The 21,629-nt window shown below is 43.3% G+C and overlaps 1 protein-coding gene across 1 annotated transcript; it reads right to left on the bottom strand.

Moving 5' to 3' along the window:
* Window positions 1-122: 122 nt before the first annotated feature.
* On the bottom strand, window positions 123-17,179 carry rnf17 (ring finger protein 17). Its single transcript, XM_030111239.1, has 36 exons — window positions 17,110-17,179; window positions 15,456-15,568; window positions 13,331-13,428; window positions 13,105-13,184; window positions 12,247-12,388; window positions 12,044-12,133; window positions 11,659-11,824; window positions 11,114-11,190; window positions 9,809-9,912; window positions 9,446-9,532; window positions 7,867-8,025; window positions 7,350-7,521; window positions 6,963-7,104; window positions 6,285-6,472; window positions 6,024-6,153; window positions 5,712-5,874; window positions 5,166-5,281; window positions 4,840-4,957; window positions 4,638-4,755; window positions 4,279-4,521; window positions 3,951-4,098; window positions 3,673-3,785; window positions 3,477-3,567; window positions 3,220-3,341; window positions 3,071-3,131; window positions 2,762-2,873; window positions 2,465-2,628; window positions 2,134-2,253; window positions 1,844-1,924; window positions 1,634-1,756; window positions 1,489-1,545; window positions 1,204-1,311; window positions 935-1,058; window positions 697-832; window positions 331-517; window positions 123-218 (listed from the first exon to the last, which is right to left on the bottom strand). Exons 1-36 carry the CDS (start codon window positions 17,177-17,179, stop codon window positions 123-125), a joined length of 4,419 nt encoding a protein of 1,472 aa, XP_029967099.1.
* Between the last annotated feature and the right edge of the window lie 4,450 nt (window positions 17,180-21,629).

Below are 21,629 nucleotides of genomic sequence, written 5' to 3'. Positions count from 1 at the left end.
ATGAAGGGAAACGGATGAGACTGTATCATCTAATTATGTCGAGATGTAACAGACTCAACTAAAGGCGCAGTTTTCCAGAAAAACTACCTGTGGCTTTGAAACGAAGAAATCCACTTTCTGCCTCACTCCAGCTCTGCCAGGCCGCTGTGGACCAGAGGAAGGTGGATCGGCTCTCCGTCCTTATTGAACAGCAGGACTGTGAGCCGAGGCTCTCGTGCCTCAAACAGACAGAAGAAAAGAAGTTTCACTGTAAATACGTGACGATAAACGGTTCACAAGCATCTGTAGCGATGCCTCACCGTTAAATAAAAATAAGGACGCTTCTCTTACCACGACGGTGGCGGTGATGTTGTCGTGCAGCAGCTCGATCATGTCCATGGCCGCCTTCACGCTCCACTCGGGGCTGTAAGGCAGCACCTCGTCCTCCACGTTGACGTGTGGAGCCTTGAAGCCGCCGACTCTCACCTTCAGCGCCCGGGAGGGAAACCGCATCAGGTCGGCGGGCATCTGCCGCAGCCTGGAGGACCACAACCACAGCGCCGTGCTCAGCTGGGAGCGTCACACCGTTTGATACATGCTCTCACACACACACCAACATCCACATGAGAGATGATGATAAAAACCATTCATTCAAAATTCAAGATCCTCCAAAAAAAACAAACAAACTTGGGTTTCTTAAACCTGCGGTGTTCATACTTGCTGACGGGTAAATCGTCGTAAGAGCCGAAGTCCACGTGCTGGACCAGGACGGAGACCGGCTCCACGCTGGTGATCTTCATCAACCGGGCCCGGTAATACTTCCCATCGCTGTACTCTGCCAGACACGGACCTCCTGAGAGTCACACACACACACACACACACAAACACACACACACCGGTCAGCTGGGAGTTCCCATGATTCCTCCACAGCTTCGACTGAGTTTCCTCCTGTTACCAAACGGGAAGTTGGTGAGACAGGGCAGGCTGTCGATCCCTGCATTAACTCGAGTCAGAGCTTCATCCAGAGTCTCTCCATCGACGTCCACGTCCGTCGTTTCCTCCACCGGCCAAACAAACACCTGCATGATAAACACCGATATGACTTCCTGTCCTTTCAAACAGGAGCTGAGATTAAAAAGCTAATCAACAGTGCAAAATACATTTCTTCCAAAAAAAACAAAAAACTCGATCAATCCTCATCAATAATCTCTGGAGATCCGATACCTCGTTTGGAGTCTGAAGATGTTTGACTCGGATTTTGAAGAGTTCTTTCTCTGGCAGCTTTGGCTCAATAAAGGGTCCCAGCATCGGCTCCTCTGCTTCCAGCAGCCCCTGGAGACACGGCGGCGCAGTCAGTGTGTGAGCCGGCATGCAGGGAAATATCCATTTAGACGTTTCTCCAACAGGCCCCAGTCCGTGACAGTCCAGGAAGTCACCGATCGACTCCTCCGACCAAACTGGAACTAATCCTGAGATGAGCGATCGTTATCCTCATTCGAGCTGCAGTACCTCAGTGCTGAGATCCCAGTCTTGCAGGATGGGAGACGACGGCACTGCTGAGAGTCCCTGGAAGAAAAACACACACATCATGGAGTGAATGAGGGGAAAACTGCCTTCCTATGGAGGAGACAACCCCACTCGGGCCGATGCAGACCTTCTGTGCGGACACGGTGTTGTCTATGCGAGCGTATTCGTGGTGACAGAGAATCTTGCTGACGCTCATGCTGCCGAGGAAGATCTCAACCGTGAGCGGTCCGTCCGGATCAGCTGGAAGCTCCTGGCAAAACAAAGAAACTCCCATGAGGAAGCAGATCTACCAGTCAGTCGACGCGACGCCGTCATGAGGTACCGAGTATGAATTTACCACAACGTGCACGAGAACAGTGCGGTTGAGCAACACTTCCTTCAGCAAGGCCAAAGCATCCTGCTGCCATTTACCGCCGACCTGAGCAGAACCACCAGGGAAGAGATGAAAGACGACCAGAATACAGAGACTCATCCAGTTTGGTGGCACTTCAACCTCACAGATTTCACTTTCTCATAAAAATACATTCAAACTGAATGTTTCAGCCCCAAAATGTATGAATACATGCGTTTATACAAGATGAGAGTTCTGATGAATGAATGACCATCTAAAAAACTTCATATTCTCACAGGGTTGACGCCAAGCAGCTGGCAGGGCAGGCAGAGCTGAGGGACGTCTTCACACAGCAGCACAGGGTAAACATGGACGACTGGGATGTTCTCCACCAGGCCGTAGTCCACATACTGCACCTGGAAACACGAACACGTCACCGAAGGAGCACCGCCAAGCTTTTCATTTACTTCACTCCTGTCAGGTTTACATTTAAAGTGCCTCCATCTTTTTATTTAAAGCAAAAAGAAAAAAAAATGCAAACATGTAGGGTTTATTACTGAGGCTCATTAGCAGCATTCATTTTTTCCCCACTTTTGCTGCTTCTTTGGTTTTATCTGTGTTGCTGACCGTCACGTGTCCTCCCAGCACCTCCAGCAGCTTCCCGCGATACCACAGCATGTCTGGTCCAATCACAGCGCAGCCCAGCACCGACTTCCAGGTGTAATGCTTCTGCCTGGGCAAAGTCTTCATGCTCTGCTGAATCCTCTCCTTCAGCTGCTCCAGCTCAAACTCTGACACAAAACGCACAACTGGTCGGATCTTTATCGTCTCACGTTGATGGAAGAAAGTCAAATATCAATAACTAGTGAAGGACTATAAAGATTTAGGAGAAACTTCAGCTTGCCCGGTCCGTTGTTTACACACCTGCACACCGAGTTCTGGCATAAATCAGACCGTCGTCTCCAATGGCGGACACGCTCATCTGGAGGACACTGAGACGTGGCAGCGCCGGGGGATCGTACGACGAGGTCTCGATCTGTACACAAACACAAAACGTGGGCCTCGACACCTCAGACAAGACGCTCACTTCTGCACCGAGCGACGCTTTCATTTTGTTCTTCTGTGTGTGTGTGTGTGTGTGTATATCACCTTTTGAGCAGACATCATGAATCTGCGATGTGGCGTTATACAGCTGGGTGAGGCAGGAGTAGAACAACCCTTCTCCTTGTCGACATGGATCTCGTTCCCTGACGGAGCAGCATCGGGTTTTGGGAGGTTTTCAACGACGGCGTCTCTGCAGAGGGACAGAAACACACGTCTGACACACTCCTGCTGACTATTTGAATACCAGCAGCGAAACACGCACACACACTCGTGCCGACCTTGGTGTTCTTTTCCTGAGAGCGAGGCCTTCCTTGGTCAGGAAGTCAGAAATGTTTATTAACTGTCCAACTTTGTTTGAGCCGAACAGCGTGACGGACATCGGACGCTCATCTGTCACCTCCTGACCAATCGGAGAGAGACGGGAGAGAAGACGTTCAGAACAAACGTCATGACAGCACCACAGACACGACGGGCGTCAGTGAAAGCAGCAATGAGAGTATGGATAATAGAACACGGCTGGGAAAAGAAGAGCAACCTTGATGGTCAAGAGGACAAAAACCGTGGTTGCGTAGCAGGAGAATAAATCGCAGGCTGTATCCGTCCAGGTGCTGCGACCTCCTGCTGGTCTGGAAGACAGAAAGCACAGCGAGGAACCAGTCAACGTGAGCTGGAAAAAAAAAACAAAAAAACAAGAAGAGTATTCTGAAGCACTGATGTGGCGTTCACGTCACCGTATGTCATCCAGGGAGCACTCCAGTGCCAGAGAGCCCGTCAGGGAGGGGGGTAGCGGCCGCAGCTCGCTGAGGGCGACTTTCACTGTGTTTCCATAGTCACACAGTCTCACCTATTAACAGCCGGAAGAAAGACAGTCAAGAACCATGGAGAACAAAAAAATATATATCATTATGAAGAAGCTCTTCAGTCTCTTATTGACGTAAATACATGATGAAATCCTGCAAAGCGAGCGAGTGCTTTCTAAACCACCGGAGTTTAACACCAACAAACAAACCTCTGCAGTGTCGCTTGACGTCACGTCTTTGACGATCTGCCCTCTCTCCCAAACCCCGTTGATGAGCGCGGCACAATACATGTCCGTCTTCCACGCCACGTCCTGAGGCTCGGACAGCTCACACTCCTGCTTCACCTTCTCGTTCACACTGAGGAGCAGAGGAAAGGCACATTTATGTTGAAGTGATCTTCAGCTATAAAAACCAGTGTAGCTCAAAAAAAAAAAAAAAAAAAAAAAACCTGCAAGAATTCAAATCGCATGCAGAGAACTCATTCAGAGTCTAAAGTGACGCCTTGCTTTGTTCCAGCTTCAACCCTCCACTGCTCACCTCTGGAGCTGAGAGTCGTTCTGCACGAACTGGACGTAGAAGCTGCTCGGCGAGTTGATGTGAGTCACCCGGACTTCCAGGTCCTTCAGCTGTGCGGGAATCTTCAGCTGAGGACTGAACTCTTGCGGTTCCTCCTCCTGATGCCCCGGGGTTTTCGGGTTCGGGGCGTCGATCTCTCCCCCAGGGAAACACAATTCAAGTGGAGGGTCCCAGACGGCCAGATCGTCAGGCGGGGGCTTCACACTGTTAGAGTTTAATCCATAGGCCAGGAAGAGAAATTATATAGAGACTTAGTGGTTTTAACAATAAGCAATTATAACTTTTTTTTTTTTTTTTTTAAACTTTCAGATATGCCAAACCGTTCTTTGAAGCAGGCCAGCCCCTCATCGACCAGATGCTCAGAGATGTTGGTCAGTGGTTCATCCTGGCCGCCCACAAACAGCATGACAGGCAGAGGTTTTCCTTCTTGAGCTTTCGCTGCAGTAGACGACACAGAAAGTCTGACTTTGTTGCCCGTTCTCTGGATTAAAACGAGGGCCTGAAGACTGCTTCCCATCACACCTGTTGCTACAACAGTGACCGGTTTCTGGTGGGCCAGAAGGATGAAGCGGTTGTTGCTGGCGTCGCTCCAGGTGGCTCCCTGAGCAGGGACCACATCTGACAGGCTGCAGTGGACGGCCTGGCGGAGAGGAGGAGCGTTACGTTGACAAAATCACCATTATTTACAATCTGAGGCACAACAGCAAGATGAACATCGGCTTATTGCTGCTCATGGAAACAAGATTTCTCCTTTTCCATAAATCAGACGCCTTCAGTCACCTTACAGTGTACAGATCTGGATATGAAGCCACACTTCTTTAGCCAAGACACAAAAATACGGTTCTCACCATCGAAGGAAGAGCAAAAAATTCGTCTTTGATCTTCCTCAAGTCACTGACAGACACGATTTTCGTATTGCCATAATCCACAAAGAACACCTCCACTTTTATTCCATCAAGGTGACCTAAACACACACAGGCACACACACACACACACATTGTTTTCATATTATTGGCATTGACATTTTTCAGTGTTTTTTTTCTCCCGAAGATGTAAGCTTGAAATCATTCGACTGCAGTCCGAAGAAACTAACAACTTCATGAGTTAACCTTTATTAAAAGTTTCCTTTCAGGTCATCTGTCATAAACATAATATCGACTCATCTTCACTCAAACTTGTTCAGGACACATCAAACAAACGTCTTTCAGAGTTAGAGCCATCAAAGATCAGTCACCTCTTCCTTAAAAGAAAAATGTGAGCATTCAACTCTATCCATACTTGGTCTCACACCGAGTGGGAAGGTTTGATTTCATGACATAAATTCGATTTCCTGAAACTGATGTACAGGTGACTGATGGTCTTTGTTGGCAGGCGCCCGGTTGAGACGTGATCACCTAGAATCTGGGCTCTGCACCACGTCTCGTCGTCGAAGCGAGCCACGCAGGCCTGTCCGATCACAGGACAGTGGATGCTGAACTCGTCGTCCCCTGGAGGGATGGCGGCACTGTAACAGCCCTGAAGCTTGGCCGAGAGCAGCGACGACTCCGTGCTGTCAACCTGCCGGGTCGAGTACAGGCACACAAAGGGGGAAAAAAAATATAATTAAAGATAAAGAAGAAATGTCATGTCGTGCTCCATTTTGACTGATGAAAATGTAGCATTAAACACTGAAGGATTGCTTTATCATGTGTATATTTGTGAAGCACTACCTGGATGTAGAAGTCGGAGGGGCTGTTCACGTGGGACACGACAGTTCGGAGCACCGTGTTTGTTTTGGGACAGACGGGTGAGTAGAACTTCAGAGGCGTCATTTCAGGCGTCACTGGACAAAAGAACCTACGAGACATTTGGGATAGATATGTAAAGTTTAGAGCTCTTCAAAAAAAAAAAAAAAAAAATCCAAATTGATCTCCTCTGAACTCATTGAATGATGATATTCTCATTCAGTTCAACCGCAGCGCTCTCACCTGGCCACTTCGATGAAAACAAGGTGTACTTTGACAGAGAGGGGGGCGCTGCTGCACTGATGAACTGGAGTTTTCAGCAGGTCCACCAGCAGAGAGTCGCTGTCTTGACCCAGAGGACACATCTGGACTGCCGAGGTTCCAACGAACTCGCTGAACTTAACCGTCGCCTCCACGCTCCAACCCTTTGCCTGTGCGCGCACACATATACACACACACTCTTCTGAGTCAGCTAAATACAGCAAAATCACCCCTATGTGTTCTACAAATCTGGAAGTTGCAGAATTACTACATGCATTGGCAGCAGTACCCTTTATTTCTTTTTTTAGCCTCTACAAGCAGACAGGATCAAATGAGATGGATAAATGTTCTTCAGTTCGGAGACGTGAATGTTACACTAAGTCATGGTATGCACACAAACGTACAAACACTTTTTTTTTTTTTTTTTACTTTGAAAAACTCACTGAACCTCTTTACACTTTCCCTTTAGTATCAAATGAAAACTAAATATAACATTAATGAAAGCGAAGTACTGTCTGCAGCTCTGAGATAGAGGAGCTCCTCAAAACCATAGTTTTGATAGTATCTATTGTTGGTTGCTTTCTTAAATTGTGCCAATAACTCACTTCATTATCAAAAGGAAGAGGAAAAACAGAACTCATGTTCCCAGAGTGACCTTACCTGGTCGAACGGGACCAGATCCTTCAGGGAACATCTGACAGCCTGACAGGGGAAGCTTGCCAGCTCCATTGCCGCCAAGCGTCTAACCTTCCTCAGGTGTCTGTTCACAGCCATCAGTGCCGACTCGGTGGTGTCATCCTCACTGGAAACAGGGTCAAATATATAAATAAATATAAAAGTACATTAAAAAAAAAGCCTCCATGACAGGTAACCTGTCTGTTCTACATACTGCACATTTGGTTTATTTTCCCACAAAGCTGAAGTCAACGACAATGAGGAGCCGGGATGCTCCAACACTGCTGACGCTCTGGGAGAGAACAGTCACATCCAAGACCTCATTTTCCAAACCCGAGGATTGGCTCTGTGTTTGTCCTTTCATGCGAGTACCTCTGTATGGGGATGCTCTTGGTGAGTCCACAGTCGAGGAAAAAGACTCGTACAGCCGCGAGCCGGGTGACCACACAGGACTCCACGGAGTCGGCGCAGCCGCTCCTCTGCAGATCAACCACACGGGCCCGGCTCCAGCGTCCATCCTTCCACTTTGCAAAGACCAAAAAGCCTGGAGAGGACAAGAGAAGAATTCCTCTGCCAACTGAACATGCCAAGTAGGTGCCACTGCACACGATCACTGTGCAACGTGTTGTTTCTATTAAAAATGGGAATCAATTAAAACTTTGAAATAACTCATACCTCCTCAACAGAGTGGAAAAATGTAATCTCTTATAAGTCCCCCTCCCCCGAAGAAAAAGTGTTTTAATACTCAAGAAACATGAACAATTACTTTTGTTTATTCTGCTTATTCTGGTGATGAAGGTAAGACAGAATCAAAATTATTACAACTATGGCAGAAAAAAGTAAGTTAATCCACCTTGGATCCAAACAATAAATTAAACGATACACATACCGGTCTCCAGCGTATGAGTTGAAGTGAAGAAGGAAGAATCTGACTGGGCGATGCGGCCGATCTTCTCCGAAAGCGCCTCATGTTCCTTCTTCTCGGCAACATATTGGACATAGAAGTGATTTGGGTTGACAATGTGGGTCACCACAACCCACTGGGAGACTGGAAGAGAGAAGAGGGTGGATCACAGAAGGTCATCTCTCAAACTGGGCGTTCCAGTCCGCACTGCGCTATCACATAAAACCCCAACAAAATTCGCATTTCGTGATGCAAAACACTGTGGACCCTGACACCTGTGTTCCAGCAGCTTCTGATTCTTGGAAGATCTACTTTTAGGTGGTTCTCTGTTGACTTTTCACCCTCCTGACCAATTTTCTCTCAGCAAAAGGTGTTAACTTTCATTTTCTTCCTGATCGCAGCAAAACAGTGCCATGCACTTTGTACTTACTGTTTGCACTGTTGGTCTTGGGACCGGCAGAAGCTCTGAGCAGCTTTTTGTTTATCAGTTCCAATCATTCTGTCAGAGTTGTAGAAATAATTAGAAACCCAAGAAAGCCGTGACATTATGTTCTTTACAAATATATGTGAACTTTTGACCACATCTGCCCAGTCCGGTTTTCAGCCTCTTCACAGCTCTGAAACAGCTCCTGTCAGTTTTTAATGATCTTTTAAACCTCATTTCTGGTAGTGGTGCCATTTTAATTCTTCTCGACCTTACTGCAGCACTTTGACACTGTGGATCACACTATTCTCCTGCCAGGCTGGTGGTCGTCAACTGGCGGCCCATGTGGCCAGTTTTCACTATTTCTTTTTACTATCTGACCCGCTAGGTGATTTTGAACATCTGAGGATGTTGAGGATGGTGGAGGTAGCAACATCCTCCACTGACTTGTCAGTACCCAGCTCCTCCTCCAAAATTGCAACCAATTTGAAAACCTCTGAGTCATTGAATGTCTCGTGTCATACGAGCTTCTCTGCTGCTTTGGGACATTTTCAGCAAAAGCAGGGTGCTGTTAGCTTAGCCGTTAGCAACCAGCAAACCAACTCGTTCTTCAAGATTCCTTCAGACTCTCAACATCACTGAGCGGGACACGATCTCAACTGAGATGGCGAAAAAGATTAAAACGCTGATCAAGAAAAAGGCACCCATGCTTTTTCCCATTGGGCTTGGACTACTCCAACTCCCTGCATGTCGGCATTAAGACGCCAGAAATCAACAAGTCTGCAGCTTGTCCAGAATGCAGCGGCTCGTCTCCTGACCAGGACAAATGAACATGGGCTCAAAACGCCGGTGCTTTCTTCACTTCACAGGCTTACAGATAGGCACAGGACAGATTTTAAGAATATTTTGAATAAAAGTCCCAGAGCGCAGTAAAGCACTCTGGCTAACTATAGGCCTTTTTTTTTTTTTCCTTTTTAAATGCTATGCCGTCATTGTCCCCAAACACATTTTGATATACAAAAATGGACACACAGCTGCCATTTTGCTAATCGCTTATCAGTCGTATCCTGTGAAGAGCGTTGTTACTCTCAGCCACTACAAACCTATAACAATAAGACTTACAGAACCGTCTCATCGTACCCTTTTTCGTACAGCAGGACTGTTTCTTTCTCATCTTGTGAATTCTCCGTTTGTCGTTGGCCAGCTCAGGGCCAGTTGGAGGCAGAGCTGAAAGGGGAAAAAGTACAATTGAAATGCTTGCTTTTATTTTCATCGTGAGAGAAGTGGCTTGATTTAGTGAAAAACATCTAAAAGAGGAAGCTGGACAGAGAAAAAAAAACATACCGCCCTCTGGTTCATCAATTAGAACTTCCTCTATGATCACGTCTGGTTTTTCAGTGTCTGAGGCGGCGCTGTGGGGAATGACGCTGTGCTTTCGCCGAGGTTGCCAGTTTGGAAAAGACCGGCGCGGTAAGACACTGGTCTCTCTGAGGTTCTGCTGGCTTTGCGGACTGGGAAGCTCTTTTTCACTGGGTCTGATGCTGTCGCCATCTTTGCAGTGCGCAGGCTCCTCGGGAGACTTGCTGTCGAAGCGGTCTTGTTGGGAGCTTAGCGATGGTGAGACAGGCACGCTAAACCATCAAACCAAAACAGGAATTGATTAAAAAATTGCTGATTTTTTGATCCTACTTGCAAAAAAGCTATTCAAACACAGACACTGGATAATTAAGAGCCACTGTTTAAAGGTTCAGCCAAGGACCTACCGCTTTGATTGGTCAAACTGAATCTTCAGAGAAAATGTCAGATTCCCTTCTAACTCCTCCGACTGGAAAATACAGCTGGAACACAAAATGTTTGTTATACAAACTGCAGTGCATCAAAACGTGCAATTACAAGTTGTTGTGGCGGCGTCTTGGAAATGCGTCCAAGGATTCATGACATAAATCACTCAAATATTGCAGACTATAACAGATTCCTTCTAAACCTACTATCACCGCGACAGTGGCTTCCTGTGTTATACTGTACGGATAAGTCGGACTCCTGTATACGGAATATAATATATAAACTGGTTTCAATCATAATTAGACAATTTCCACTTTGTTCGCAAAAAGACTCCGGGTCTTAACCATGGAGTTCCACAGGGTATGTGTTGGGAATCACACACACGAGCCCCGCATGGAATGCTATTCGGAGACACTCCCTTAATTTCCCCATTGCTGCGACAGACATGTGACATTGAGCAGTTTGACTGTCAAATCAGAAGCTTGTCTTATAGACATAAAAGCCTGGATGGGTTATAATTTAAGTTCCTGAAGTCGGAAAACACAGATTACATTTGGCCCAACACATCTCAGAGAGAAATTTACACATTTATTAACATTAGACCTGGAAGTTCCTGGAATTTTTCCTTCCAACGTACTCAAGCTTCCTTTCACTACAGAATGACTCTCAAAATCAGAACGTGTTGGCTCAAAGCGATGCTGAGGAATTATTCCATGCATTTGCTACGTGGAAGCTAGACTGCTGTGATTCCCTTTTCCCACAGTGTCCATTTAACAAGTCTTTAAAACCTCTCCAACTGATTGAAAAAGCTGCCAACAGGAACTCTCCATAAGCCTACGGAGGTAAGAGCTTCTCCTGAAGTACCCTACAACGCTGCCTATGCGTATTCGCATGTGCAGCGTGTTCTCTTACACTCTCCGTACAGTGGCGTTTCACCACTGCATGTCACAGACGCTGTCTTCCTCTCCCCAAGTCTGAGCTTTCTGACTTCTTTCTCTGTATCTTCCCACAGAATTTCAGACAAACCTGATTCCAGGGTCCGGGGTGATGCATTTCAGTTCCATGGATTGTTCATCCACAGGAGCGAGTAGGGTCTCCAGAACCTGACATTAATGAAAACAAGCAAATAAAAAAAGAAAAATCAATATTTACCCTGCTGATGCATCAAGGGAGGCCGCATCTCAAAAGATAAGATCATGTAAAAGCTGTTATTTCCATTACTTTTATCAGGCAGTTTTAGTATATTCCTTATTATAACAAAAATACAACAGCCCCAAAATATTTTAATTTTCCCAAGTTTTGTGCCCCCCCCCACACACACACACACACACACACACACACACACACACACACAATCAACCAGCCAACTTTAAACTATTGCAGGAAGACACCAGAATTCCCAGAAAAATCAAATGCGCACACAGGGAGAACATAGAAACTCCACAAAGAAAAGCCCCTACGTGTAGCCTGAAAGCAGATTCACCCTCCAGGATCGACTCTGGACACCCCTGATCGAGACTGTTCACATGCATCGGGTATCAGGCAGAGTGTGTTTACTCAGAATTTCTTACCTTATCCAGGGTGTAGTACTGTCCCAGAGAAGGAGTGCTTCGCACTTCTCCGGCCATCCGCAGTGCTATTTTCAGGGTCTGAATCCTCTCCTGAACTTTGCTGCGGGCTTCGTCAGCATTGAAGTGAATCTCCAGTTTTGTCAGCCGACGCAACTGGGAATCCTTCCTGTTGACGAACACTTGTTAACACGCAGCAGCACGGAAATTATGCTTTAAAGTCAAGGGACTGGGCTTTAAAATCGAATTTCAAAATGTAGAAACCTCATTTATTGCAGTCACTCATTTAAAGCCTTTAAATCAATCACTCTCTTTTCCTTTTTTAAGAAAACATAACTTTTTTTACACCCCGATGAACAAAACATGATTTGAGTGAGAATCTTCATACCACTTCTGGACAGCGCTGATAGCTTTGTCTGAGGCTTGATAGATCTCCATCTCCAGTTGCGCCATCTTCCTCTTCACCTGCTCCGACACACTAGTGGCAAGACTCTGCCCCACAACAACAAAGACAGGTACAGGGAACTGAACTGTCTTTCTGACACGTTTCCCACTGAACATATTCAAATCAAGTCCACATTTCTTCCATACGGTGCAGTTCTTACCTTGCTGATGTTTTGCAGCTGGACGATGTTTTCTGCAGCTTTAATCACAGCCACATCCAACGCCTTTTCAATATTCTTCATATCAGACAGGAACACACCAGAAATACCAGCATTACTCGTTATTATTGCTTTTACACAATGAAACACTCTGGTCACCACAACCTGCAATCTGAATGAGCGATCTCACATCCAGACACTTTGAAATCAGCACTGATTGTGGAAATTGCTTTAATCATCGCTGCTGGGAAAATGAAGGATCACTTTGCAAAAGGTCCTCTCAGACTCTTCAATGTGTTGCAAATATTCTCGAGATGGAATATTTTATCGAAGTGTAATGTTGTCAGAACTGTGGTGGTCTTTTATTACCGAGGCCAAGTTGGAGAATCAATCATTGAAAAAGGGATCTAACTTGAAAGAGTGAAATACGAGCCAATCCTTTAATATGAAAACCAGTCCCACTGCTGCTGTACACTGATGACCAACTGATTTCACACGTTATGCATTGCATGTGTATCGGTGATGTGAACCAGTTTATAACAACCTACTTGTGGTGCAAAAGCGACATCCTTCTGTTACACGGCAACTAAGAAATACTTCACAGGATTTTTAGATATACTGTCCAGGACATTTCACATAGAAAAAAAGTACATTTACAATGAGGTAAGGCTTCTCCTCATTCTTCAAATACAAGAACAGTTGCCCAACAGTAAAACCATGCTGTATTCCTGCTGTACTAACCTGAGGCATCGAGTTATGGGGAAAAGACTTTATAACACAGTGCTGTGTATGAGATGAAGCATTCCCCACTCATAGCCTCTCCAATTATCCAGACGTACCTGCTCACCAATCCCAGCCCTGGTGCTGCTGCCCTCAGACGTCGCCAGTTTGTTTCGTCTGCGGTGCCTCGGCTTGTCGTGACGCGAGCTGTCGGAGATGAAAACACCAAAGCGAGCATCAAAATAGATTTCATCAAAGTAAAGCATCTTATATATCAAGAGGATTTATTTTATTTTATCTTTTTAAACAGAATAGTTAAACCACTCTTGTTTTTATGTGATTTTGTATTTTACCTCTTCATCTTGTTTATTTTTGTGGTGTAGATGAGGCCTGTTATTCTGGCATCTTGTTGCAGACTGAGCACTCCTCCTTCATCAAGGGTGGAGTTCACCTGTTGGCACAAAAGTTTGCACTTGAAATTTGCATTAAAACTTTGAATTTTACCTTAACCTTATTTTTAACTTCACTTTTAAGCTCTTTTTTTCCACCAATTTCCAATTAATTGTTATGAAGCTGTTCAGATCTGCCTGATGTGTGTGTGTTTTTTTTCTCTCCCTCTCTCCAGAGGAATAGGTCTTGAACAGAGAGGTTGTCTAAATGTCAGGGTCTTGGAGGGAAAGAGAAATGTTTTTGTCTTCTTAATGTCAAACATAAATAAGAGAAATTAATCAGCTGTTGGAGGAGTTACGAAGGTCATTTCATTCAGACTTGCATTAACTGTCAATCTATAAAAATCACGGTGCCACTGGATGAAGAATAAGGAGACGGAGAGCAGAAAGGTTATAAAAGAAAAGACCCCCACAAACAGAAGAGACTGTGTGTTGTCAAAGTGGCTTAAAGACAGAGGAGAGGGAGCGATTACAGGCCGAGAAACCAAAAGACAGAATGAACACAACCGAGCTGTTTTCCAGCTGAGGACACAGAAAGTCTCCACAGAGCTCAACAGTCAGCCTGGGAGGGTGGAGGAGATTCACGTGGTGCAGCGGGTTGATGTTAAGGAGAAGAATGACTGTGGTCCAGCCTGAACTCAGACGACACTGAGAAGCTGCAGGATTCAGACCAACACAGTCAATTCACTCAAGCACTGGAAATCACAATAACAGCAAAACTTAACAATGAGTTGAAACAATGTCTTTTTGACATTGTACGACTTCATTATATTACTTATTCATTTTCTTTTATTAACACTGTTTCAATGAATTATTGTTTCATGCTATAATTGTTTTCATTACGTTGTGATTATTATTGCGGTAACACTTTACTTGAAGCACCAAGTATAACACATTATAAGTAGTAGGGCTGAACGATTTGGGCAAAATTTCATATCTCGATATCCATGCCAGATATCTCGATATCGATATGATATATTACAATGGATTTAGTGAAAGTTAAGGCATTTTTCAGAAAAATAAAAACATAATACAAAAGGATGTAAAAAAATGCAGTTTTATTTATGAGAGCTCACTGCCACCACCACCAAACTCGTTTGTGCAGATTCTGCAGCCACCCTCTGCCATCAGCTGTCAACCAGTGAAGGTGGTTTGTGATTGGCTGGCCTTACCTGTGCATGGGCGAGCTGACATGCAGGGCAAGCAGGGGAAATCTTGATATCGTTAATTTTGAGAAACTAATGTCCTGAATGTTCATATCGCGATATCGATATGATAACGATATATCGTTCAGCCCTAATAAGTAGTTATAAACACTCAAATTATAACAATGCTTTATAACTCACTATACAGCATAGGTTTAGGGTTAGGTCCTGGCATTGTGATCAATTATGAATGTTTATAACTATAGCTACACGTGCTATAATGGAATTACAATGCTTTATAAATGTACTTATGTGTTATACAGGGGGGCTTCAAGTAAAGCATTACCATTATTGCTATTATCATTACAATTATTTGGAAGCAGGTTTTTTCGAGGTCCTCCCACTCCATTTTTGAACATGAAAAAAAAAGTTTGATTCTCTGTGATGTTTTATGTTTAGTGTTTATGTGTTTAGTTTATAATGGAGTACTGTTTAAATGTTGTTCGTGTTCAAAATAAAAATCATAAACAAAACACACACACACACACACACACACACATTATATATATATATATATATATATATATATATATATATATATATATATATATATAAAATGACAAGGTAAATGGTATAAATGACTTGGTAATTTTTGTTGATGGCAACAAAGCTCAAAACAGATGTAGTCTCAGAAAAGAAAAGCTGAGATATATCAGCAAGTTATGTAGAAAATGTGCAGATGAGACCAGTTTATGTTGCAACTGTAAAGAACAAGAGCGACTTTATCATTTAAATTGATCTATCACAATAACAAAGAAATGTATTTCACTCATTTCTTTTATTTATGATCACTTTCCAGAGATTATAAAGTTTGCGACCTTTACCTTACACTCTGGACATTGTATGACGTTGTCACGTTTTATCGCCTGCAGGCAGACAGTGCAGTAGATGTGGGCACAGAAAAGCACCCGGGGAAGATTTCCACCGACTCCCTCCTCTGAAAGAGAAAACATTGATAAGGATATCATACACAACAGCGGTTTCTAAACTTTTTACAGTGCATGCCACCTGACACATGCTGCACGGTCCACAAACCACCACTATGAACCTGAATTAAGAGAGGCCGGAGCTTCCTTGATTAGCTGTGGACCATCCACAAAGGAGACACCTGCTCTGCTCATATGAGAATTACTGACAGATCATTTTTGCTCTGTGCAAAGCAGCAACTTTCTGCACCTCATTATCACTCATAATTACAGCAAGTGAGAATGTTATGAGTTCTAGCTGGATCTGCTTCAAGTTTTAGAAGATATTACTATTTGACAGAATAAAAGACAGGCCTGAAAGCTCAGGATTTACACTGCATGAGTGGTTGTGTTAGAAGATTTAACGTCACATACTGTCATGTCTTTACACTGTAACCCAGTTTCAATTTTCATAAAAGCTCTAAATGAAACTATTTTTAAGTTTTCCAACATATGTTTGAAAGATACATCCATTATGATACAATATGAAAGCACAAGAGTCACACGAAAAACCTGAGGACTTGGTGCTTCAAAACTTGATGGAACTCTCATGAATCCGTCTAAAATTCATTGAGACGGATATGCGTAAATTTTTACTTGGATCAGTGTTAATGTAATTCCAAAATGTTTTAATTTTATGTTCATTTTTGGGTATCTTTTATCAGTTAATCCGTATTGAAATTTTCGCAACAAAAAGAAACAAAGGCATTTCTGTCTTTATGAACCTATACACTACATTTTAGATTTTAAATTATGTAAGGTTGCCTTGGAAAAATTACATACGAATTAGTGGTACCTCTAAAACACATGATATTCCCCTTCAAAAATGTTACTTTTCAAACTGAAAACTTTTGCAGTTTGTGGTTTGGAAAAACTTTATTCTTGACGAAATCAAAAATATGTAAGACGGTCTATTTTACTATGAACTTGTGACCTAAGGTAAAATTGGTGGATTTATTTGAGATATTTAGGGGCAGCATGCCTTTTGTTACGACCCATCTCGGTTGTGACCCAGCATCGGCTGTTTAAAATACTCCAGCCAGGCTGCTGATGCCTTCAGGCGCCATCGAACATGTGCGCCTCATGGTGTGTGCACATGCATAGACATTCGTATTTATTGTAATCAGTATTGACTACAGTTTTCTGGTCATTTCTGTCCAAATACGTACATTTGCAACATGCTCATCTTTTTCCTGTATTATTATTTAAAACGACAACTTAGCTCAACACAAGATGCCCGAATCACTTTCCAACCATTTTAGTATTAGCTAAGCTTACAACCCGAAACAGACTTAAATAAAAGTGTAATGCTAACGAAAATAAATGATTGAAGTTTATTTGGGACGACAGGTACAGATTTATTATCTTTTTCTGAATAATCTAGCCATCTGGAGACATGTACGTGTCTTCACGTACTTCACCTGCACGTGCTTCGCTAGTTCAGCTAGCTGCTAGCTTCACCACGGATCCTTGAACTCCTTAAAATGTAAAAAGTAAGTCATGAATATCTTACCGGGAAGCTCATAGGCTTTTCCACAAGACTTGCAAATAGCAGCGTCGGGTAAGTCGACTTCTTCCATCATTGGAGAGACTCTTCTCTTTTTACTTTCCTCTCTGATTTTTTAAGTTCTTCAATACCGTAATTAAATACGCTCACGAGGCGGCGCACGCGGGAATCACGTGACCTTCACTGACTGTAACGATAAATAAATATGTAAATCAAATAACGTTTTTTTTAAAACTTGAAATGCATCAAAATGTTGTTTGCAAGCACCCATCTATACTGAACAAAATAAACACTGAATTTAAAAAAGTTCAAAAACTACCGGTACATTTCATAAACAAATGCTAGCCAAATACAAAACTACGAATAAATGATATGAAATCAACACATATGAATAAAAAATACTAAAAAAAAAAAAAAAAAAACGGATCAAGAAACCTCAGTCATCTCCACGAAAACATGACACAGGGTTTGCTGTATGTAAAGCTCTTTGTGTTATTATTCTTGTTTGAAAAACGCTATATAAGACAGACAGGCAGATAGATAGGTATATTTTCTGTCAATATATAAAGAACTTGTAAAATTTCAAAATGTCCAAATGGAGCTCAAACAAACAAACAAACAATAGTGTAGATTTATCACATGAACAGAGAGCACGGACCATGAATGTTCCTCTTTGTAGACACTAGGGGGCACCAAAGACTCGTGCAAATACAGGTTACCTGAGAGGGACTGACACGTCTTGTTACCCTGACTGCTTTTAAACCTTAAAATTAACAGCGTCTAGCATTCAATGAAGGGACTGTTATTTTTGTAATGTTAGTTTTCCTGATCCCAAGAGAAAATACATTTCAGTCCTCATCAGCCTTGATGTAATTTTTTAGACTGCTGTAATAAACTAATTGTTCTTTTGAACTAATTGAATGATAGATTAATAGTCTTACTGACATAGCATTGTTTGGTTTTATTCAACAGATGTTTCGACGCCTGTAACTATTCAGTTTGATATTCTTGGTGACCTGCATACAAAGGGATAAGCACTGTGATGTTTAAGTATGTTTAAGTGTAAATATATGTTTTGTACATGTGAAGATCATCTTGTATATTTTGTTGGAAGTATTAAGCAACAAACTTTTCCTAATTCTTGCATTTTGAACCTGTTGATTTTTTTTAGTACATGTTTTTAACTGTTTTTTTTTTCAATCTCTTGAACTCATACGTGTGTTTGTGATCTGATTTTGCTATCTTTGGCATTACACATTCCCTTTGTGTATAAACTTGATATATTCTTTTGTTTCCTCATGAACCAATGGCGAGGCTTCCCAGCAGCCCTGAAGACAGTGTGTTGGTGTCTCCTCCATCTGAGCGCAGCTCCCAGCACCACTGTCCCCTGAGGACTGTGGCCAGGAAGCTACTGAAGCAGCATTAACCCAGAGTGACAGCCGATGGAGAACAGGGAGGCGCAGGCATCAGATGGTGAAGGTAATTTGTCTAGTATGCAACACAGGAAAAAAAAAAGGAAAACTTTAACCTTCAGAGGGTGTTCATCCACATCCCTGGAGGTAGAGAGTATAATCGCAGTGCATCAGAATGAATTTACCATTCAGAGCTGTCAGGAGGTATCCCTGAGCCACAGCCTGAAATACACCTGTTTTACAGAACAACCCCCATCCTTGCATAAATATCTGGGGAAAAAAAAAACATAGCTCTTGGCCATAATGTAAAGTGAAAGTGGACCACCTTGGTGGAAGGTGTCAAAATGCCGGCAGGTATGAAAGTACACCTTTCTCCTTGTAGGGGCCAGAAAACCATCCATGATCACTTTACACATGCAGTCCAAGGGCATGTATTAATACTAATCTATCTGATTCCCTTTTAATTACTGTAAAAGCTGTCAACATAAATGTAACTGATGTATGTAGGGCAATAAAAAAAAAAAAACTAGCCTGGCTTTGCTGTACTGTAGAAAAAAATCTAACCAAAAATATCAGAAATAAACAAAAAAGTCATACTTCTCTTGATCCACAGTTCTGTTCTTTATTGTATCTTAAACATCAGCATCATGTGTCTCAGTAATTACCTTAGTTTAATTTCAACTCCACATAAACAATCAAAGAGAGCTCCTAGAATTGCTGAGCTGTGTGGTTTTTAGCTATTCTTTTGGTTTTCTGTTTTTTTTTACAAGAAAGATTTAAGAACATTTATGTCCCTTCTTAGAGTCTCCGGCAATCCAACCAGTGGAAATCTGTAAACAGGGTTTTGTAAACTTTGTGTGATCTGAATTCCAGCAGATGGGAAGAGTGTAAAGATATGTATGAATCTGATTCTGGGACTGATGGAATCTGGATAATAATAGAAGACTGACTGAACGGGGGGCTTGACCTGTTATACTTCTGTGTGTGAGTGTGTGTGTGTGCGGGGTTGTAGCTGTGTTTACTATGGGTAATGAACCAATCAGCAGGCTGCCCAGGGGGGAATGAGGGGGTGCCAGCTTGGAGAATGGGGGTTGCTCCCCATCTTTCCTCCTCGCAAATGTGGGTCACTTCCTGTCCTCGGGTGATTTCTCTCGCATTTCTGTAGGAACAATAACCCTCATAAAACCCTTACCAAACCACTTGCTCATTAATGATGCTCTTAATGAAGCTGATCTAGCTGTTAGTTCTCTCCTGATGTCTCACGTGGCCTTTAACAAGCCATCCGTCCATTTCACTGTTATCGTCCAGATATTTTCCAAACCACTTATTGTGGGTCATTTCATGCGACAGGAGATGATGTCTACGGGACGCTGTCTATTTGTGTGTACCTCAAAGGTCTTATTAAAAAAGCACACACAAAAAGCAACCCCCTCCCATTCCTTGCCCTCTGTACAAAACAAAGAAGGCATGAAGGTTAGGAATATTGAGTTTATTGAGTTGACAGCACACACCCTTGAAATCAAAACATCCTCTAAAAAAACCTTCTGGATACAATCAGAGAAACTCCTTTGAGGTACCTTAATAGTCTTAATTTGGCTTTTTGAGGCTAATGCAAAGAATCGATGAAGGTTTTTCAACATGTTAACAACCACCCTTCTCTTGAAAATACAAAAAAACACAACAATAACAAAAATATAAATTGTGAAAGGTCAGCAGCAGCAGCATCAGACATGTCATACACTGATTTTACAACAATGACCCCCTGCAGGCCACTTGGTCACGGCTTGAAAAGAGCAGGGCTGATGTTAAATGACGGATGCTCTTTACCTCCATGAATCTCTTTATCTGCAACCAGAACCCTTTAATAGTTAATTGTAGGACCAGTGCACGTGATACCCATCATTTGACAGAGTTTTTTTTTAAATATTTTGCTCAGCTTTAAGTCAAATAATGTTTGTGATTAGCAGACGTCTGTCTGAAAGAGGTTATAATTCGATCCAGGTCAGCCGCCACAAACACACAGGACTGCTCTTTTTTATGTGAAGTGACCGCACCAATACACATGATGCACAATGATGACGATGCGGGGGGATGGGAGTGACTCATATCTTCACAATGCTGAAAATGGACCCATTATATCCATAGATCACAAATTTCCAATAGACAGCTTCATAAGCCTTCAGGCTTTTCCAATAACAGCCTGGTTTTGAGGGCGTTCAGCTACAGTCTTACAGACCGTAAAAAAGGCCCTGCCCAATTTAAGTTACCTGGAATTTGCTTTAACTTGCTTTATTTCTACTTTTTTTTTTTTTTTGTCTTGCCACATATGTCAGAATCACTTCTGTTCACTTTACAGCTGACAGGCGCCTGAGCTGTACCAGAGGACACCAGATTACAGCAAGAGTGTGGATGAACCCTTTACCCCTGGTCAAGCTCGCTCTGTCTCACCTACTGCCTTACTTTCTCACATTCGCCCATGCTCACACATACATGTCACATGCACCTGATCACTTGCACTGCTGTACACTCGGTCATGCTTATTTGAACCCTCAAATCTTCATCCCCGCACTTCAAAGGCATAGCTCGGAGGTGTAGGCACTGTATGACCATGTACCAGTTGTCAGGAAGGGCTTAAAAAGCTGTGTTATAGGAGTGGCTTTACCGCCTCCGTGGCCCTAATACCAGTCGAAAATCACACGGGTCTACATCAAGGAGAAGGACCGGGAGAGGGTGGGAGAGAGCGACAGTTGAGGCTGTTAGCTGAACTCTCTAATCGGTCTGTCGCCGACAATTTCATAACCTGTCCATCCAAAAAACAAATCAGCTCACCCACGCTGCCCCTCTGCCTTTTACAGTGGGCGCCTTTTGGAAAAAGCAGGTTGTTTTGAATCTCGTTCAGGACCCAAAGGGGGTGGAGACTGGCCGATTTTGGGGGGTGGAAGAGGGGGGCGGTGTTTTAATAGTAAGCCCAAAGCAGTCTATGTTTCAATTATCTCACTTTGCTGCACTTAGAGAATGCTTGACCTGCTTCTCAGCATTGATATGGCACATTTCTCAGGGCAAGGCGGGGGTCAGCACGGTGGGTTTCGACCTGTGTGGGAGTACATGTGCAAG

Source organism: Salarias fasciatus, chromosome 16 (genome assembly GCF_902148845.1).
Source record: "Salarias fasciatus chromosome 16, fSalaFa1.1, whole genome shotgun sequence".
Taxonomy (NCBI): Eukaryota; Metazoa; Chordata; class Actinopteri; order Blenniiformes; family Blenniidae; genus Salarias; species Salarias fasciatus.
Note: the sequence above shows the minus strand (reverse complement) of the source record. Positions and strands in the feature narration are given on the sequence as shown.

Coding starts and splice junctions, on each gene's coding strand:
- rnf17 (XM_030111239.1), bottom strand. CDS start 17,179: ATGATGGAAGAAGTCGACTTACCCGACGCTGCTATTTGCAAGTCTTGT. Junction 4,522..4,637: donor CTGGCCTGCTTCAAAGAACG/GTTTGGCATATC, acceptor AAACTCTAACAG/TGTGAAGCCCCCGCCTGACG. Junction 2,254..2,464: donor TGCTGGGAGGACACGTGACG/GTCAGCAACACA, acceptor TCGTGTTTCCAG/GTGCAGTATGTGGACTACGG.